Below are 17,227 nucleotides of genomic sequence, written 5' to 3'. Positions count from 1 at the left end.
TAGAATTCACTGAAAGTCAAGTATTTATTTTATGTGTATGTATATATATATATATATATATATATATATATATATATATATATATATATATATATATATATATATATAATATGTAAGAAATACTTGAATTTCAGTGAATTCTAGCTATAAATATACTCCTCCCCCTTAACCCCGCCCCCCCAATCTCCCGAATTTGGAGGTCTCAAAGTTGGCAAGTATGAAAAAATACCAGGGAGTCAATGAAGATGTTGGCTCATCCATTTTCAAAACCTGCTTGAAGAAAGTTGCGTCTAATACGTTCAATATGGTGCAGCGTTACCTGCCAATGTAAAGCTAAGACATAATAAGTGAGTTAAGTTATGTAAGTGACAAGTTACTTTAAGAATAATTTAGTTAAATATGAAGGGGTTTCTTCAGTGTAAACCAACAGCAACAGGTACTCCAGCCAAGGGCTTCATTTAGTGGCCTTTTCATGTTAAACATTGCTTCTTCCTCTAACAATATCCTTCTCAAATAGTGGGGCGGGCCCCCCAGGGGGGGTGCGGTGCAATGCCGGGGGAACATGCTTTTTTTGATGACACGTATGTCGCACTCGTCTTCACTGTAACCACGGTGGGAGACGGGGAAAGACCGTAGTGTTGTTTCCTTTAAGGTTAATAAGCTTACCATGTTATGCAGAGGTATACTTATAACAATTTTATAGACAAATGAAACTATAGACACAATGAAGAGTGTGTGTGTGTGTGTGGGGGGGGGGGGGGGGGGTATTTTCTTCTTCCTAGAGGGGGCGTAACAGAAAATATTTGAGAAGCACTGCTTTAACATAACATCAGGATCTTGTAAAAAAAAATAGCAGCACTAATTATGTGCATTCCAGTTATTAAAAAATAGATAAAAAATTATTAAATTGACTTGGATGACAGTTGGTGACAATAACACTTTTTAGAGTTTAGTAGTCTCATATTATTAATACCAGTATTAACTAATCTATTTACTATATTTATTATTTTGTACTATTATCAGGTTATTATTGGATTATTGTTACAGTAGAGAAGGGATTCATATGGCCTCATTCCCGGGTGGATCTCGGGGGAGAGGAAAGTGGGGAGGTCACCCATTGTGCAAAGCAGTCTGCTGAAAACAACGAAAAGCGGCACTTTACATAGAATTGCCACTGAACACATTTTAAGATAATTAACACTCTACTGCCATCTGGCGGTTAAAGTGGTGTGCACCCCCCTGTCCCCATTTATCACGTTTCATGTGTCAGGTAAACCACTATGAATGGGGCCATATGAATCCCCTTCCTACTGTAGTTTCAATAACAGTAAAGAAAAACAAACAAATGTATACTGTTTTGTTGTGAAATTGACTGATAATTTTTAGTCAGACTATAATCGTACAGTCAAAATCTATAATCGTTGCATCGCTAATGCACACAAGCTCAAACATGACAATAAACCGCTGAGATAATTATGGGAAAGATGGCTGACGTATGCATACTCAAGAGGGAGGGGCTTCGTTTACTTCGAATGGGATGACTTTGGACACAAAAACGAGATAAAAACATAATAAAGATAAATGAGTTAGGATCTGTTAGGATGTGACCAATGCACTCCATAGGACAGTGTCAGGGGACCATTGTCAATATGAACGTTTACATATAAAGCGGGAAAAACAAAGTAGCAGCAACACAACTCGATAGTAAAACTTAATGCCAACCATAGCTCTCATGAAGGAACACAGCACAGTAAAAATAAAAGCTTCCCCATTGGAACTGGACAAATTGTACTGCACTTCAGTAATTACATCCCGGGCCGTATAATTTGTCAGTAGGAGGCACCAACCAATTAAAGAGGTGCAATTGGCCATATACTTTGAAACGACTTGAGTGTTTCCAAAGAAGAAAAAACGTTTTTTTTTGTGTGCCACAACTTGGAAACTACAGTAAAGATTGCATGGAGCTCCTCACTACGAGAAGATACAGCATCTTCATCGGGGGTGTGGAGGGGGGGAAATAGGAGGATGATGACACAAACACACACAAAAAAGGCTTTTGACGTCAAGGTGAAAATAAAACATTTTCTCATTTGGCATTACTGACATAAATACCCTTAAGAGCATAAAGATTAGATGAACACTCACAGAGTGCAGCGAGCCTCTCCTTCCTTCATCACCTACTTACAGGAGGATGAGGCGCCACTTCTTCGTCTTCTCCTTTCCATCTCGTGTGTTTACACTGCAAATGGCAAAGAGGCCCTCAGTTTTGTCGAAAGTGTGCTTTCTCTCTCCGTATTTCTTCGGCAAAAGTATAAACATGTCAATATATATTCATGATAGGCAAACAAAGGGAATCAGTCTCTTCCTGGTTGCCCCCGCCCGGAACGCAGCCGGGGCTCAAACCATGGTGCAGATGGTGTTGAGATTGGGGTCAAAGCGGACGACTTTCCCCTCGGCAGCTTTTGTGTTGGTGTTGTACATTGGGTTCTCAAACGTGGCCTGTCCGTTGTTGTTCTCGTGCACAGAACACCCTGTGTACTGCGCTTTATCTGTTTTCCTGCGGATGAAAAGGAGGTTGCAAATGAGTCGAAACACAACATCCCAATTATCCTTCCTCCGAGCCGACCAATAAACATGTTTCCATTAGCTTGCAGTGGACAGCTGCAATAGGTGCCCGCTGGTAATTACTGTCGGAAATAAGCAGGCAGGGAAGTATACCTTGGACTGCTAACCTAATAAGTGGAAAATATCATGATCCAACTCCTCATATACTACATTTTGCACGACAAATTGCAGTTCAAAGCCTGACTGTTCGCCAATGTGGCTCGAATGGTAACATGTTGACCAATGTTGTGTCATCGTTTTAAAGCCAGGAATAGCACTTTACACCCGACTTCTAGAATCTAAAGACTTAGGGCCTGATTTACTAAAGGTTTGCGTGTACTAAAACATGTGCAAACTTGATAGCACACGCAGAGCTGATCTACTAAACGTGTGCAAAGTAGGGCTGTACGTTATACCGGTGTTAGTATAGTACCGCAATATTAATTAATCATATTCGGTACTATACCCCCTCTGAAAAGTACCGGTCCACCACCCCCGCGCACCTCGTCGTCGTCACGCCGTGTCATTGCTGGTTTACGAGCAGAGGAGCATGTTCGGCAGCGCACAATCACGGAGTACTTACAAGCAGATATAGTGTATAGACAGAAAAGGGAGAACGGACGCATTTTGGCTTAAAAACTACCGATAAAGGTGAAGTTATAACACTGAAACGCCCACTGGAAGAGGTGCTTTAAGACATGGCTAGATAGCTAACGGCGAACGTCCATTCGCAGTAGGCAGTGTTTTAGGTACTTCCAAATCACTAATCCTTGCCTCCATGGCGACAAATAAAGTAAGATTCTTACAAGTATCATCCCTGCAGGACGAGGAATAGCTAAACATGCTTCCCTACACACTATAGCTCACCGGCGTCAAAATGTAAATGGATCTACACTTTACATCTACAGTAATGATACCATGTTCAGGAACGTATCTAGTCGATAATACTATGATAATGTCGATATTCATCCAAACAACAGAAGAATAAGTGATTATTACATTTTAACAGAAGTGAAGATATAACATGTTATAAGAGAAAGTAAGCAGATATTAACAGTAAATGAACAAGTACATTAATAATTCATTTTCTACCACTTGTCCTTAAATTTTTTTACAAAATAATAGAATGGAAAATGACACATGTTACTGCATATGTCAGCAGACTAAATTAGGAACCTTTGTTTGTTTACTTACTACTAAAAGACAAGTTGTCTTGTATGTTCACTATTTCATTTAAGGACTTAACTGCAATAAGAAACATATGTTTAATGTATCGTAAGAGTTTTTGTTCAAATAAAGCCAATAATAAAACATTGTGTGGTCCCCTTTATTTAGACAAGAATCGAAAAGTACCGAAAAGTATCTAAATAATTTTGGTACCGGTACCAAAATATTGGTATCGGGACAACATTTGTGCAAAGTGCATCGTATCTGTTCAGTGAGCAGAATAAGACGTGCAATCTATTTTGAGTCTCTGTTTTCATCAATAAAATGCATATGGAAAATGTATGCTGATCATTAAATTGCCCACAGTAATGGAAAGAGAAGATACAAAATATAATTTTCTACCATGCGCATTGTGATTGATCAACACTCTTCACCGTTTGGCGAGCACTATTTAGCGTTTTATTTAGCACGTGTCAGAAGGACGTACAAACTGACAAGTTTCACACACGGCTGCAGGATCAGACTCAGTGCTCGCGCTGCAAAAAAGACAAGACAAACATTTTTGACAGTCGGAAAAAAAAAATAGTTTAAAAAAATATAATATTATAGCTGCTGGAGAACTTAAGGTGCTAATTAAAACAAATTAAATTGATGCACTTTGGTAACCTTTATTTTTCTAATGACGTTTGTTTATTTCACGAAGAATAAATATTATTAAAATATTTTTTTAATGAGAAAAATACTGCTTTAACTATGCATTTTCTTGCATTCTGATCTGCAGCCTCTCTCCAAAGAGGGCATCTTCTGTGGTGTCAATGTAGACACACTGCACGCACTGCTGATAAAATGCCCCCACAATTTGGTGCATGTTTGAAAATATAGCAAAACGCTATATGTATCAAAATGTTTGATAACGAGTTTGATAGCCTAATTAATAATTGTAAAATTATGGGATTGATAATTGATTGATTTTTTTTACAGCATGTTAATCTTGTGGTGTTTTGTCCTTAAAGGTTTTTCACCTAAATGCTGCTAAAGGCTGCTGAAGGCTGCTAAAGGCTGCTGAAGGCTGCTAAAAAGACTAAAAAGAAAAAAGAAGCTGTTTCTTCGTTTGGAGAAACTGTTGCAAACTAAAGGAAAATAAAAGGAAAAAAGTAACAATGGTCTGGTCTTTTGAGTGAAATCCAGAAGCTGCATTCAGCATGGTACATCCCTTCAAGTGTTGGATAAGCACAGCGAAAAAAGCAAAACACTTGACAAATATAATTCACTTCACATGCATGTGCAGTAAATGCGTGTCTCCATGGTGATGTCCTGTATCACACACGCAAAATCCTCATTTAAATAAGGCGGTCTGTACCACTTTTCAATTGCACACGCAGTCTTAGTAAATTGCCCGCAACACGGCCACTAATAGTACACGCTATTTTATAGACTGCACATGCTGGTTAGCGCACGGTATTTGAATCTTAGTAAATCAGGCCCTTAAGACAGGAAACAAAACAGCAAAAGTCAGTTGGGAACACAGCTGGATGGGCGAGGTACCTCTGCTTATAGAGGTAAACACCGAGTCCGGCCAAGATGAGGGCGAAGAAAGGCACGAGGATTGCAACAGCAAGCGAGCTGCTGTTGGTGGAGGTGTTGGTTTCGGGGTCAGTGAGTGTAATGTTCTCTCTCACACTCAAACCTGGAAACAAGAAAAAAAACAAAACCTTTAACCTTAGACGTCACATTGTACATTGCATGCAATGAAGAAGAATTAGGGCCACACTGAAGTTAAATAATTAGGTCTAATACAGTAATACCTCCATTTACCAGCCGAAACACTTACACTTGTATCCTAAATAAGCCCCGCCCATTAAAATTAATTTGACCCATGACTTTAAAAAAATTAACATTTAGATAAGAACTAAGTCTGTTGAAATGATGATAGCTACAACAAGGAGTACACATAAAATATATTTTATGGTGTAATGTTTTCATATAAATCACATTTGCTGAAATGATGAGTTGCTTTATTGTTGTGAGTATTCATGGATGTAATTATATATGACATGAATCATGCAATTATATACTACAAACCCTGTTTCCATATGAGTTGGGGAATTGTCTTAGATGTAAATATAAACGGAATACAATGATTTGCAAATCATTTTCAACCCGTATTCAGTTGAATATGCTACAAAGACAACATATTTGATGATCCAACTGATAAATTTGCAAATAATCATTAACTTTAGAATTTACACGTGACAAAGAATTTGGGAAAGGTGGCAATAAATACTGATATAGTTGACGAATGCTCATCAAACACTTATTTGGAACATCCCACAGGTAAACAGGCAAATTGGGAACAGGTGGGTGCCATGATTGGGTATAAAAGTAGATTCCATGAAATGCTCAGTCATTCACAAACAAGGATGGGGCGAGGGTCACCACTTTGTCAACAAATGCGTGAGCAAATTGTTGAACAGTTTAAGAAAAACCTCTCAACCAGCTATTGCAAGAAATTTTGGGATTTCACCATCTACGGTCCGTAATATCATCAAAGGGTTCAGAGAATCTGGAGAAATCACTGCACGTAAGCAGCTAAGCCCGTGACCTTCGATCCCTCAGGCTGTACTGCATCAACAAGCGACATCAGTGTGTAAACGATATCACCACATGGGCTCAGGAACACTTCAGAAATCCACTGTCAGTAACTACAGTTGGTCGCTACATCTGTAAGTGCGAGTTAAAACTCTCCTATGCAAGGCGAAAACCGTTTATCAACAACACCCAGAAACGCCGTCGGCTTCGCTGGGCCTGAGCTCATCTAAAATGGACTGATACAAAGTGGAAAAGTGTTCTGTGGTCTGACGAGTCCACATTTCAAATTGTTTTTGGAAACTGTGGACGTCGTGTCCTCCGGACCAAAGAGGAAAAGAACCATCCTGATTGTTATAGGCGCAAAGTTGAAAAGCCAGCATCTGTGATGGTATGGGGGTGTATTAGTGCCCAAGACATGGGTAACTTACACATCTGTGAAGACGCCATTAATGCTGAAAGGTACATACAGCTTTTGGAGCAACATATGTTGCCATCCAAGCAACGTTACCATGGACGCCCCTGCTTATTTCAGCAAGACAATGCCAAGCCACGTGTTACATCAACGTGGCTTCATAGTAAAAGAGTGCGGGTACTAGACTGGCCTGCCAGTAGTCCAGACCTGTCTCCCATTGAAAATGTGTGGCGCATTATGAAGCCTAAAATACCACAACGAAGACCCCCGAACTGTTGAACAACTTAAGCTGTACATCAAGCAAGAATGGGAAAGAATTCCACCTGAGAAGCTTCAAAAATGTGTCTCCTCAGTTCCCAAACGTTTACTGAGTGTTGTTAAAAGGAAAGGCCATGTAACACAGTGGTGAACATGCCCTTTCCCAACTACTTTGGCACATGTTGCAGCCATGAAATTCTAAGTTAATTATTATTTGCAAAAAAAAAATTAAGTTTATGAGTTTGAACATCAAATATGTTGTCTTTGTAGTGCATTCAATTGAATATGGGTTGAAAAGGATTTGCAAATCATTGTATTCCGTTTATATTTACATGTAACACAATTTCCCAACTCATATGGAAACGGGGTTTGTAAATATTGTTATATAATGTTCTTATGTGTTGTATTGTTGATAAAGAATCAGATTATTATAGCTCATTGATGGTGAGAGTAGGTTAATGCTATTTTGTTTGAGTTAAGTAGATGAGAGTAATTTGGGTTGGTTGTGTTCGAAATAAATCAATGAAAAATAAATAAATACACATATTGTTTTATTTTACTACAGGGATATTCAACTAAATTGTTTAGAGGCCACGTTTCCAGAAAGCTAAGGACCGGGGGGCTGCACTTTTCCCTTCACTATTAGTCTTATTTTGAGAACCAGCAACTTGCGCAGTGGACATTTGTTTTAGGTCAATGAATTTTGTATGCTACAAATTTCTGAAGAAAAGAGATAGCTGTTATGCAAACTATAAGTGGACGCTGGGCTTTAGGATGTTAAAATGTCGGTGCAAGGATCTGCCAATGTGTTTACAGTGGTCCAGGTTCCTCTATGAAACAGGAGCTCTTGAGTGTTTTTAGGAATTTGCAGGAAAAATGTTTATCTCCCAAGTTTCGAACTGAACTCGGGGGCTGTAATCGTGTCACTTCCGGGCCGCCAGTTTAATAGCTTGGTTGTATTACAAACTACATTAGTTTTATGAAATAATGGAATATTGTTTAGGATTTCTCTTTTGGACTGGACTTTTGAAGGTGTCTCCTACGGGCTGCTTCTTTGTCGTGTAACGATAGGAACAAGGAAATCCTTGGTTATGTAGCACTCAAGATGTCTTTGAGTGACGGGCCGTACCGGACCGCGTTATGTTTATTTAAGAATGGTAATGCTCAGTCGTACAGTGTGTTGAGTCAGGACCGAACAGAATGAACAGAAACACGTTAAACACAGCATTTATATAACTTCTCAACATTTTCTTGGATAAATGTCCGTTGTTTGGACGTTTGTGGCTGCATTCTGCGGAGGCTGACTAACGGTACAGCGATTGGGCTGACACGCCAGGTTGGCTACACGATTCGGTCGTCCGTTTTTTAAATTTTACACTAAATTCGTCAGTTACGGTGGTTTCAACTACTTTACTACTTCAACTAGTGGCGGGTAGAGTTCAAAAATCTAATTACACTCGCAACTTAAAACGTTACAAAAGGGCAAGACAGCTTGTATCTCACAATACTCAAAAATTGAGGTACCACTGTAGTTACGACATCGACCTCATCAGTATGACCACCTCAACGTGATGACAGATAAACAGACAGACAGACAGACAGATAGATACGTTTATTTATCCTATAATGGGGAAATTATATGGTTGCAGTGCAGGTTTTTTATACAATAACAGAAGTAAAATGTAATTTAAAAAAAATGCGATGAATAAGACATATTGCGCGCTAACAATTGCAAAATGTACATATATAAATACAAAAAACCCTATCTTAACACTTGTATTGCACATCGAGAATAATAAGCTTACAGTACTTGTACAGTACCAGTGCCTTGTAAAGTCTTATGGCTTACGTCAACAAAAGATGCAATTATTTTGTTATTTGTCTTTTGCAAGGTGAAGGAAGATAAAAGATGCTGCAAGGCTTCCTCCTTAAGAGGTGAGAACATCTCGGCGCATCATGGCCCTTCCTCTTTCTTCCACTGACAAATATAGACATTGTACCCCTCAGAGCAGGAAGGAGGGTCCTCTTTGATTTCCCATTTGGGTTAAGTTCCCATGGCAATGCTCTCTGTCCTGGTTCATATCTGGTGTTTTTCTGCTTGTAAACACCCTTTAGATCAGTGATCTCTAAACACCGGTCCGGGGACTGGTGCAGGTCCCTGACAAATTTGCTACCGGGCCGCAGAGAAACATTAAATAACTTATAAATGACTGCATTTCCCCCGACTTAACTTTCGCCCGTCCCACTAGACACACCAATAAGCTTGTTTATAGATGTACAGTAAAACTCCTCATAGGAAGTTGCCAATTGTTATATTTGTTATAACTTTGTAATATGATACAATGCACATTAATGAACATAAAAAATAAATGTGACAGATTGTAGCCAAAGGCTGATTTCCATCTGCAGTCCCCGGCAGGTTGATGGTAACCTGCTAGGGATCTTATTGCAAAGAAACAGGCCGAAGGCTCCCACTAATTCAGCGTTATAGTGAGTTGTATTTTCTATGTACTTATTTTTGCTGTATTTATCTGGCACAAGTGGAAAGCTGGTCCCTGAAAATAATGCCTACATTAAACCGGTCTGTGGTGCAAAAAAGGTTGGGGACCCCTGCCTTAGATCACGTGCCTACAATGTTTTCCAGACCAAGGACCCCCTAACTGAGGGTTGCCCAAAGTGGGGACGTGGGCCAATTTTGGCCCGATGAGTCATTTTGTTAAGCTCGCTAAAGCAGTGTTTTTCAACCTTTTTTGAGCCAAGGCACATTTTTACCGTTGAAAAAATCCGGGGGCACACGACCAAATCATTAAAAAACAAAACTCAATTGACAGTAAAAAGTCGTTGTTGCAATTGCTGAATATGACTTTAAACCACAACCAAGCATGCATCAATATAGCTCTTGTCTCAAAGTAGGTGTACTGTCACCACCTGTCACATCACTCCCTGACTTATTTGAAGTTTTTTGCTGTTTTCCTGTGAGCAGTGTTTTACTTCTTGTCTTGCGCTCCTATTTTGGTGGCTTTTTTTTTTTTTTTTTTTGGTATTTTCCTGTAGCAGTTTCACGTCTTCCTTTGAGCGATATTTCCCACATCTGCTTTGTTTTAGCAATCAAGAATATATCAGTTGTTTTTATCGTTCTTTGTGGGGACATTGTTGATTGTCATGTCATGTTCGGATGTACATTGTGGACGCCGTCTTTGCTCCACAGTAAGTCTTTGCTGTCGTCCAGCATTCTGTTTTTGTTTACTTTGCAGCCAGTTCAGTTTTAGTTTCGTTCCGCATAGCCTTCCCTAAGCTTCAATGCCTTTTCTTAGGGGCACTCACCTTTTGTTTATTTTTGGTTTAAGCGCTACACACTTTTTTACCTGCACGCTGCCTCCCGCTGTTTCCAACATCTACAAAGCAATTAGCTACCTGCTGCCACCTACTGATATGGAAGAGTATTACACGGTTACTCTGCCGAGCTCTCGACAGCACCGACACTCAACAACAACACATTATTTGCAGATTATAATTACTGGTTTGCAAAAAATATTTTTAACCCAAATAGGTGAAATTAGATATTCTCCCACGGCACACCAGACTGTATCTCACGGCACACTAGTGTGCCGCGGCACAGTGGTTGAAAAACACTGCGCTAAAGGATGGGAACTTCATTATTTACATTTAGCTCATTTGTGTTTCGCACTTAAAATTAGGGGTTTCTTGATTCAATATTGATATAGGATATCAGCATGTGATCAGCCACAAAAACAAGTATAGGATGATATGAGCTTGCATGTAAAATGCCCGAAACAAGCAGTTCTGCAGGGTGTTTACTTGTGCAAAGACGGATAGCCAGTTAACATCTAAATGTCAGCCAATAAGCACACGCGGTTGGTATTTCCTTCTATTATAGTCAAGTCATATTAGAAAGCATCCAATAACAAAAGTGTCTGCACCATGTGGCCTAGTGGTTAGAGTGTCCGCCCTGAGATCAGTAGGTCGTGAGTTCTAACCCTGGCCGAGTCATACCAAAGACTATAAAAATGGGACCCATTACCTCCCTGCTTGGCACTCAGCATCAAGGGCTGGAATTGGGGGTTGAATCACCAAAAATTATTCCTGGGCGCGGCCACCGCTGCTGCCCACTGCTCCCCTCACCTCCCAGGGGGTGATCAAGGGTGATGGGTCAAATGCAGAGAATAATTTCGCCACACCTAGAGTGTGTGTGACAATCATGGGTACTTTAACTTTTTAATCATTAAACTTAATGTGTAATGTGCTGAACATAATTAATAATTTTGACCACCAGGTGTCGCCAAACAAACTATTATCGCTCCACTCCAACTTAAAGAGAGCACAAGTCAATTTCAGACAGTTCATAATAAAATCAAAACCTTTTCTAACATTCCACACTACAAAATAATACAAGTATGTATGAGTCCTGCCGATATTGTATCATCTCAATATCGATATCGGCCAATACTCAGGACTACAATATCGGTAACGTATTAGAAGTGAAAAGGTTTTATCGTGACACTCCTACATAAATTCGTTGTCATTAGCCCGCAGTCCATTGGCACATAAGCACTTTGGCCCTTGGGGGCAAAATGTTTGGGTACACCTCATCTAACTGATGGAGAGATGAAACGGGAACCCCATACTTCTAAAGGTAAACAGATCTTGTTAAACTGTGGTTTCCGAGATGGTGGGTTGGCCTATCTTTCTTATGCTTGTATTTTTTTGGTCATGTTATGATATTTTTCTGATCCAAACACTTATTCTCCGCTCGCAGCTAGTTAATGTTTATCGGCCAATCACAGAAACCTGAAATAGCATTGCAGGTGGCACAGCAGCGATTGAGCGTTGGAGGGGTGTCTTCGGCTTCCATTTATCGGATCACTACATTGTGTTATAGAGCTGCAAGAATATTGTCAAAACAAGTTAGAATTTTTAGTGTGAAACATATCTATTAAATGAAGAAATACAAAAATATAGCATTATTGAATTTAACGATCGTACTCACACGAAAGACTTCTTTAATGCTCAATTTACAAGTTCCTTGGATACATACACATGCGCAGATGCAGGGGGGAAAATTTCCAATGCAGAGGATGTCAACGGAAAAGTGTTCCGAGACTCTATTTAGCACGATGGCTAGCCGTTAGTCCAACTAATGCTACTTCTAGGAGACAAGCAGAACAGCGTATGATGTCCATACCTGTCGCCATTTAAGAACAGCGGTGCGGTCTTTAACGCACGCCAAGCACTTCAGAGAAGTCAAACGCCAGCCAGCAAGGTGGTCGGCATGGTCAGGGAACTCATACAAAATGGCCTTTGGCGTGGCCAGCTGCCGCTTCACCAGGCTTTTAAGACGCGCCGCTGTTGCTTCTCTGTGCCTTGGCTGTGAGAGCGCTTAATTTGATATGCAACAGAGGCTGCTTTTTAATGTTATTATTGCCGACGATCACCCTCATTCAATCGTGCCACCCAAAATCGTGATCATGATTAAAATTAGATTAATTGTGCAGCACTAGTGTGTTGGATCAATGGTAATGTGTATTTAAAGACATTTATATTGACTAATGTATGACAATTATATTATTTCACTTTTTAATCGTCAAGTGTTTGAACAAATATTAAATATTAAGAGTATTACCTAATTCAATATGAGCAGGTCCTAGTCTCAAAATATGAAGTATTTGACATTTACTTTTTAAACAGCTGACTTACAAATTTAAAAAACTAAACGAAAAACTACCAAACTCTTTACTCTTCTTTTGTTTTCAGCATGGCTGTAACACTCAGTAGTTCATTGATGGTGGATCAATAACAACATCATTTAAAAAAAAAAAAAAAAAAAAAAAAAAAAAAAAAAAAAAAAAGGCTAAAGACACACCTTTTTAATCAGGCTTTTTACTGATCATCTGCTTTTTATTATTTCATAGTGTTGTTTTCTATGTTAATCATTAATATTTCTAAGATTATTCTCTCAATATTATATTTATTAACTTATTAATGTAATATTCATATTATTTGTATTCAAATGTTTACATATATTTTATCATGTTCTACACACTATATAAATATATATATATATATGTATATATATATATATATATATATATATATATATATATATATATATATATATATATATATATATATATATATATATATATATATATGGGGTTAGTTATTTTTAGTTATTCTTCAGTGTAGAAAGGTGCCGTTTTTCCTCAAATCCTCATTGTCATGCCATGTTTTGTTTTTGCTTTGTTATTGTCAATAGTGCAGTGTGTGTGTGTGTATGAATGCATATGTGTATGTTTTCTTCTGTTCTTTTATTATTATTATTTTATTTTTGTATTTTGTTGTTGTTGTTTGTTTTGTACAGAACTTTGTGTTCACCACCTGCCTGTGTATGAAAAGTACTATGTAAAAATATAAAAAAGAAAATGATGGAGACGAAACAAACAAAACAAAACAAAAAAAAGTCTAATCTACTACAATGACGATGATGCTGATGATGATGGCAAGCAGGGAACGCAGCAGCAAACTGATAAAGATGGAGAGTGTAATGAGCACACTGATAATGATCACTGTGACTGTGATAATCATGTTGAAGACAATCATGAGATGATGAAAACAGCGACAAGGAGCAAGAAGAAATGAAGGACAATGACATGGAGGAAGATAATGTCCTGTTAGCCCACTGAAAGTGGGGCGGGGGGTCTGACAATAAAACATATTAGAATATTAAATGGATGTTTTATACACTCATCAGACACTTCATTAAAGCCACCTGCACAGTTTAATGACATCTGATATGAAAGTTATGGTAACAAAAATTTGCCTTCAAGTTTTGATTCATACTGTTAAAGAGGTGGTAATATTAATATAATATGATTTTTTTACTGCAGTGTAGAAAAAGTAACACTGGTTTCTAAAATAATGCCCGTTTCAAGAAACAAACTTATGTAACCAAATACAATATAAATAGTTATAATTAAATTATTTAGGCCTACCTAATTTTTTATATGCAAACAATTTGTACACAAATAGCTCATTATACTCCAATAATATCGAACACAGGCAACTAGACGAGGGATGTACGGATCCGACAATGATATCAGATATTGTCTGATATTGGCTAAAATATGTTTCGGAATTAAACTGCATGGATTAAAAGTGTCCGATATTAGCTTTCAATGTAAGCAGTCCATTTCAGGCTCAGCTCCAGAAATAAAATAATCATTCATAATTTTTAACTCTTTAAAATAAACATGCCAAACAGCGATGTTCATAGTGCTGTCCTGAAGACAGTTTTGGACCGCAGCTTGTTTTTTACTGGCCAACCACTTACTGTAAAAATGTAATTGGTTATAAATTATATGTATTATTTGGTATTACAGTAATTTGCTTTATCGCTTGTAATACAAACTTATAGAGTATATATATATATATATATATATATATATATATATATATATATATATATATGTATAATATTACAGTATACTGACCTACACTGGATTGGTTTTAGCAACTGTAATGCACAGAATGTATCAAAATGGCGCCCACATCTCTCATCATGATAATTAGTATTAGTTTATAGTATTTTGTTTTGTTTTCTGTCCAGTGCTCTTTCTTTCCATTCCCTCTTTGCCACTACTTCTGCGGTCCCTTTCAAGGTTACTCGTTGTTCCCATTGGGTTGAGTTTTTCTTGCCCTAATGTGAGATCTGAGCCGAGGATGTCATTGTGGCTTTTGAAGCCCTTTGAGACAGTTGTGATTGAGGGCTACATAAGTCAACTTTGATTGATTGATTGATCGATTGACTGTTTGAGCGCTAGGTCCCTCACCTGTCCCTTATTGGCAATCAGGACACACCTCTTGCTAGTTCCCAATCAGGATGCTTTTTATGCCATCTTTGTCCTCTATATCATTGTGCATTGTACACCCTCAGTGGTTATTAACAAGCTGTTTTGCAATCAAGCAGGCAACCGCCGATTATAAGGTAGGTGTGTATAAAGTGCTGATTGTAAAAAATACACAACACTGATATTTTTTGAATATTTAGCGCACACGTTTGTCTCACATTTAGCAATTTTTTTTCACATTAAAGGTATAAATTAAATAAACTTTGAATCTAAATATGAACTCTAAATGTTAAATCTAACTTTTAAATGTTTAATATGAATAAAAAAATCGAAATTTAAATGTTAAATCTCAATCTAAATATTAGTATAAACGTTAAATTTAAATCTTGAATTTTTAATATACTGTAAATATTTCTTCTACATATAAATGTTAACTATAACCATTAAATCTAATCTGAAGCTAAAATACAATCTAAAGATTTATATTTAAATTTGTATTCCACATTTAGATTTAGATTTAACATTCACATTTGATATTTGGATTTAAATTTAGATTCATCATTTAATTTCTACCTCAAACGGTAAAAAAAATAGCTCAATGTGAGAAAAGTAATATACAAGTGAGAAAGTGAGCTAAATGTTCAAAATACATCTGCTAGAAAAATCTGAAAGCGTTTTCAAATTTGGTACCCCATTTGAGGGTTTGTTCACCAGCCACGCCAGGCAAAATATACAACAACAATTGCGACCTAGACAGGGTATACTCACCAAGGACATTAATAGGGAGACTACATACCTCTAAAATTGAGAAGCGATTAACTTATATTTGGATTAATAGTGACATGTCCAGTTTCCTCAATGCAATGTTTGCGGAGTAAACAAATATTTTGATCTTATATTTAAATATGATTACTCTAGAGCAGTGTTTTTTAATCATAGGGCCAGGGCCCAATGTTCAGAGTCGTGTATAAAGAGAGTACGGCCACCGAGTCATACCAAAGACTATTAAAAAAATGGGAGCCATTACCTCCCTGCTTGGCACTCAGCATCAAGGGTTGGAATTGGGGGTTGAATCACCAAAAATTATTCCCGGGCGCGGCACTGCTGCTGCCCACTGCTCCCCTCACCTCCCAGGGGGTGAACAAGGGGATGGGTCAAATACAGAGGACAAATTTAACCACACGTAGTGTGTGTGTGACAATCATTGGTACTTTAACTTTAACTTTAAAAAACAGGTGTGAGGCCGTGCCCGGATGCGTGCAATTGCCGTCTGTGGAGAGGGGCGTGGTTCGCGCGTTCCCTGCGGGCGGGGTGTGTGCGGAGGCCGGCCATGAAGCAGCAGACAGGTGAGTGGATGACTCAGCTGGAACGAGTTATCTAATCACCTGTTCCTTTATTAAGCAGCGTCGGAGACCATGAGGCAGAGGGACCTGGAAAGCAGATGAAAAGCCACGGAAGAGTGCTGAAAAGCCCGAAAAGAGAGACATTGTGAGGAGGAGGAGAGCTGAAAAGCCGACAGAGACTTGTGTGAGAATATAATTAAAAGAATTGTAAAACGCCGACCCAAAGTGTTGTGCCCTTTCCTGTGGTCCCAGAAGAACCCGAGACAGAGACGTCTTCACAGTGGCACCCAACGTGAGGCGGACCACAGAAATGTCGACAACATCCCCGCTGGAGGCGCTGGGCCAAGTGTTGGCCGAGGTGTCAACGGCAAGCCGGCAGCAGACACAGGTGCTGCAGGCATTAATGGACAGAGCAGAGGCGGCGGGAGGAATGTCCACCATGAAACGCATGGTGGAGGGGGAGGACCCCCAGACATTCCTCGATGTCTTTGAGGCCACGGCGACATCGTGCAGGTGGCCGGAGGAGGAATGGGGCGCGAAGCTGCTGCCGCTCCTGGTGGGGGAGGCGCAGCGGGCGGCGGTGAGTCTCCCGGCGTCCGCCCGCATGCAGTATGCAAACTTGCGCTGCGCCATACTGGATCGGGTCGGCAGAAGCCCCGAAGACCATCGCCGGAAGTTCCGGGCCATGATGTTGGGGCCAGGGGACCGGCCCTTCGTACTGGCATTTCAACTTCGAGACGCAGCAACCCGTTGGCTCCAGCCAAACGGACTGGACCCAAAAATGCTGGAGACCATCGTCAAGGAGCGATTCGTGGAGGCAATCCCGGCCAGGACCTCCGCGTGGGTACGGTACCACAGCCCCCCGGACGTCAAAGCTGCGGTGAAACTGGCGGAGAAACACCTGGCGGTACAGCGGGAGACAACAACCAAAACGGCCAAGGGACCCACCCCAGCACCCCGCCGACGACTCGCCCCGCTCTGGGGGGGGG

At 39.4% G+C, this 17,227-nt stretch overlaps 1 protein-coding gene across 2 annotated transcripts in view; it reads right to left on the bottom strand.

Annotated features, from left to right (window-relative positions):
• Positions 1-207: 207 nt before the first annotated feature.
• LOC133597770 (CUB and sushi domain-containing protein 3-like) overlaps positions 208-17,227 on the bottom strand; it is a 589,433-nt gene continuing 572,413 nt past the window's right edge. For both annotated transcript variants that reach the window (XM_061950753.2, XM_061950761.2), the window contains exons 69-70: positions 5,317-5,458; positions 208-2,557 (exon numbers count right to left, since the gene is read on the bottom strand). In XM_061950753.2, coding sequence (XP_061806737.1) covers positions 2,398-2,557; positions 5,317-5,458 — 302 coding nt within the window. In that variant the 3' untranslated portion in view covers positions 208-2,397. The remainder of the gene's footprint in view (positions 2,558-5,316; positions 5,459-17,227) is intronic.

Source organism: Nerophis lumbriciformis, linkage group LG04, assembly GCF_033978685.3.
Source record: "Nerophis lumbriciformis linkage group LG04, RoL_Nlum_v2.1, whole genome shotgun sequence".
Lineage (NCBI taxonomy): Eukaryota > Metazoa > Chordata > Actinopteri > Syngnathiformes > Syngnathidae > Nerophis > Nerophis lumbriciformis.
Note: the sequence above shows the minus strand (reverse complement) of the source record. Positions and strands in the feature narration are given on the sequence as shown.